Here is a 3,925-nt window from a genome sequence, read left to right on the forward strand (position 1 = left end):
CCGCCGCGCGCTCAAATCTCCCGCGCGGCTCCCACGCGCGCCCCGCCCCGCCCCGCTCACAGCTCCGCCGGCCGCGCAGCCTCCTCCTCCACGCTCTCGCCTTCCAGCAGCTCCAGCTCGTCCCGCCGCTCCATCCCGCGCTCGCGGACGGCCAGCCGTCGCCAGGCAAAACCCAGAGAAACCGGCTCAAGCCCGGGAAGCCCCGCCCTGAAAAAGAAGCGGGAGTTTGCGGCGCGCTGCGCGCATGCGCCGGCCGGCCGGGCAACCACGCTACCTGTAGGTTCCGCCCCGCCCCGCCCCTCCGCGCCCCTGAGCCCCACGTGAGACGCCCACCTGCACTGCGCAGGCGGACGGGGTGCCCTACCCCCGTCCTCACTCCACACTCCAGCTCCCCCCAGCGCACGCAAACTACGCAAAACAGCGTATTCCCAAAATCGGGCGTCCTTGGCTTTAGGAATTTGCATTCTCCGGGGATCAGTCTCCCCTCGCTTTCTTTGCGGCAGGGTCTCGCTAAGCAGTTCAAGCCGGCCTTCAACTTACTTACGTAGCTCGGGCTAACCTCGAACTCAAAATGATCCTCCTGCCTCCACCTCCCGGGTGCGGGGATTACTGGCATGCTCCACTAGGCCTGGATTTTTAAAGAAGAGACTGGCGGGTTTGGTGGGTTGCGCATGCCTGTAATCCCAGCACTCGGGAGGCTGAAGCAGGAGGATCGCCAGGAGTTCGAGGCCAGCCTGGGCTACATTGTTAGTTCAGGGTCAGCCTGAACTACGTATCCAGACTCCATTTTAAAACAAAATAAAATTCATTAAGAAAATAGGAACTGTCAGACTCCATTTTAAAACAAAATAAAATTCATTAAGAAAATAGGAACTGTCAGGAATTTTTTTTTTTTTTTTTCCTTTTTTGAGACAGGGTCTCGCTCTGCAGTTCAGGGTGGCCTTGTGCTCACGTTGTAGACCAGGTGGGTCTCGAAATCGCAACGATCCTCCTGCCTCAGCCTCCCGAGGGCTGGGATTATAGGCGTGCGCCACCATGCCCGCTCTGTCAGAAATTTTTTAAGCCTCGACTAAATCTACAAAACTACCAAGATCAGCCCATTTTATAACCTCTTTCCACCTTTTTTAAATAGCAAAATGTTCTTGCTACTGATGGGCAATCCCTCCACCTGCAAGCAGGATCCCAAAGTATCTGGCTTTCTCCAGGCTAGGCGCTTCCTTCCTTCTGTCCTTCTCTTCCATCCATGGCCGGATGAGCCCGTCTTGAAAAGATGTCTCTCCACGGTGGTAGAGCATCCCTTAGCCTCCTCCGCAGCACACTTACAGGGCACTGCGGGCCGCATCCGCCCTGACGTTCTTCTTCTGCAGTTCATTCCTTTTGCTCACTACACTGAGGAAAAACGTCAAGTGTACAGAAAATTTAGAACTGTCTAATAAACACCCACTTGCCCGTCACCTAGACTTTACTGTTAACATTTGCTGCCTGTGATTTGTCACATGTACACCTACCCACCCCTCTGTCTGTCTGGAAGTTCGAGTTTTTCTTGAGGTAATTCAAACGTGCAAGCATCACTATATTTCATCCCGAAATACTTTCACACGAATATCATTAACAATTCAATATTTGTTACGGTCCTCTCCAATTTTTTATGTGGCTCTTCAAATGTGCATAAAATACACAAGTCTTTGGTGGACTATTCGATGAATTTTGACAAATGTATTTGAGTAAACCAAACCTCTATAAAGATAGGTTCTCAGCTGGGCATGATGGTGAAGCCTGTAATCGCAGCACTCTGGTAGGCTGAGGCAGGATGATCTCAAATTCAAGCCCAGACCAGGCAATTTAGACCCTGTCTCAAAAAATAGCTGTGTGTGGTGGCACACACTGGTAATGCCAGCACTTCAGAGACTGAGGCAGGAGGATCACTGCAAGTTTGAGGCCAGACCAGAATCACTATGTAGTGAATTCAAGGCCAGTCTGAGCTACATTAGCAAGGCCCTGCCTCAAATAAATACATAAATAAATAGGGCTGGGTATGTTACCAGCCCAGAAAGTTTTCTCATGTCCCTGCCAGAGCAGCTCCCACCCCCAACCCCAATCATATGTAGTATTTTGTGTCAGAATTCTGTCCTTTTTTTGTCTTTTTGAGACAGGGTCTTGCTATGCAGTTCAGGCTGGCCTTGTGCTCACTTTGTAGCCCAGGCTGGCCTCGAACTCACAGCGATCCTCCTGCCACAGCCTCCTGAGTGCTGGGACTACAGGCATGCGCCACCAGGCCCAGCTGGCTTTTTTTTTTTTTTTTGTCTTTTTGAGACAGGGTCTCTCTATGCAGTTCAGGCTGGCCTTGAGCTCACTTTGTAGCCCAGGCTGGCCTCAAACTCCCAAAGATCCTCCTGCCTCAGCCGAGTGCTGGTATTACAGGTGTGTGCCACCATGCCTCTCAGGCTGTTTTTTTATATTGTGTGTCATCTTAGAGTACACACAGCACACCCAGGAAATGTAGGTAAATGAGGCAGTTACCACAAAGTGTGCATCAAAGAAATACCTGTTGTTACATGCTACTGAGGACCTAAACCAGACAATACACAGTTAATGGTCCAAGTCGCCCATAATTCTAATAAAATTCCTGGTGTACACAATATGTACCAGATAGGGTTCAGAACCCTGGTGGAGAAGGGAGCAAGATTTTGTTTTCAGTATTGGGAATTGAACCCAGGGCCTTTACACTGAGCTACATCCCCAATCCTATTTTTATTTTTTTGAGACCTGGTCTTGCTATATCACTAATGGGCCTGAATTTAGGATCCTTCTGACTCAGCCTCCCAGAGTGCTGAGATTACAGGCCTGTGCCATCATGCTTGCCTGGAGCAAGATTATATATATTTTTTAATAATATAATATATAAAACAAAAATCCACTGTTATGGCTTATATCTAGATGTCCCCCGAAGTCTCCTGTGGTCACAGGTGGCAGGACCATGGGTGCGTGGTGCTGGGGTCAAGGATGGGATGCTGGGACTGACTCACAGTGCAGTGCTAGGTTAAGGTGGGGAACCCCGGGTAAAATAGAAGGGACAGAGGTCGCTTGCCGCTTGCCACTCTGCTTCTTCACTGCTTTGCTGTCTGCTGCCATGCCGCCCTGCCTGGGAGCCACCAACTATGAAGTGAAACCTCTGTGAACTACGAGCTACAATGGACCTCTCCTCCTTTAAATTTGGTGTCAGGTATTCTTTCTCAGCAACAAGAAACTGTCACTAAGATAGCCACTCACCTCTCCAACACTTTGTAGGGCCTTGATGGAGACCTAGGGATGGTGCCTCAGTCACCAACCTGAGATCAAGACACTATCCATCTGATAAACTGTAGGGGTCAACAGACAGAAGACAGGAAAAGGGGCACAATGAAGATAAAAGAAATACTTGGCAACCTGTCAGTGGAAAATAACCTAGCAAGAATTGTGTGTATGTGTGTGTGTCCCCTACTAGGGATGGGACCCAGAGCCTCATGCATGTTAGGCAAGCATCCTACCACTAAACTTCATCCCTGGCCCTTTTATTTTGACATGGTTCGCATCAGATTGCCTGGTTTGGCCCCCAACCTATGAGCCTCCTGCCTCTGCCTCCCAAATAGCAGGAATTACAAGCAGTGCACAACATAACACCCAACACAAAATATACTTTGAGTTACCTGTCTGAAATAAATCAGATACAAATACTGTCATTATTTTATTAAATATTTAAATGTTTTGCATTTGTGCTTTGATAATATAATAAAAAGGCCGAGTGTGGTGGTGCACGCCTGTAATCCCAGCACTCAGGAGGCTGAGGCAGGAGGATCTTTGCGAGTTCAAGACCAGCCTGGGCTACAAAGTGAGCTCAAGGCCAGCCTAAACTGCATAATGAGATCCTGTCTCAAAAACAAACAAA

At 49.3% G+C, this 3,925-nt stretch overlaps 1 protein-coding gene across 3 annotated transcripts in view; it reads right to left on the bottom strand.

Moving 5' to 3' along the window:
• The window catches only part of Dna2 (DNA replication helicase/nuclease 2), a 40,659-nt gene extending 36,954 nt beyond the window's left edge, over window positions 1-3,705 (bottom strand). For 2 of the 3 annotated variants that reach the window (XM_013514834.1, XM_013514832.1), the window contains exons 1-2: window positions 1,169-1,322; window positions 61-207 (exon numbers count right to left, since the gene is read on the bottom strand). In XM_013514834.1, the coding sequence (XP_013370288.1) occupies window positions 61-134 (74 nt within the window). In that variant the 5' untranslated portion in view covers window positions 135-207; window positions 1,169-1,322. Of the gene's footprint in view, window positions 1-60; window positions 208-1,168; window positions 1,323-3,270 lie in introns of those variants that run through there. The other variant, XM_013514833.1, reaches the window with a different exon arrangement.
• Between the last annotated feature and the right edge of the window lie 220 nt (window positions 3,706-3,925).

This window comes from Chinchilla lanigera, unplaced genomic scaffold (assembly GCF_000276665.1).
Source record: "Chinchilla lanigera isolate Chin_1 unplaced genomic scaffold, ChiLan1.0 scaffold00024, whole genome shotgun sequence".
Lineage (NCBI taxonomy): Eukaryota > Metazoa > Chordata > Mammalia > Rodentia > Chinchillidae > Chinchilla > Chinchilla lanigera.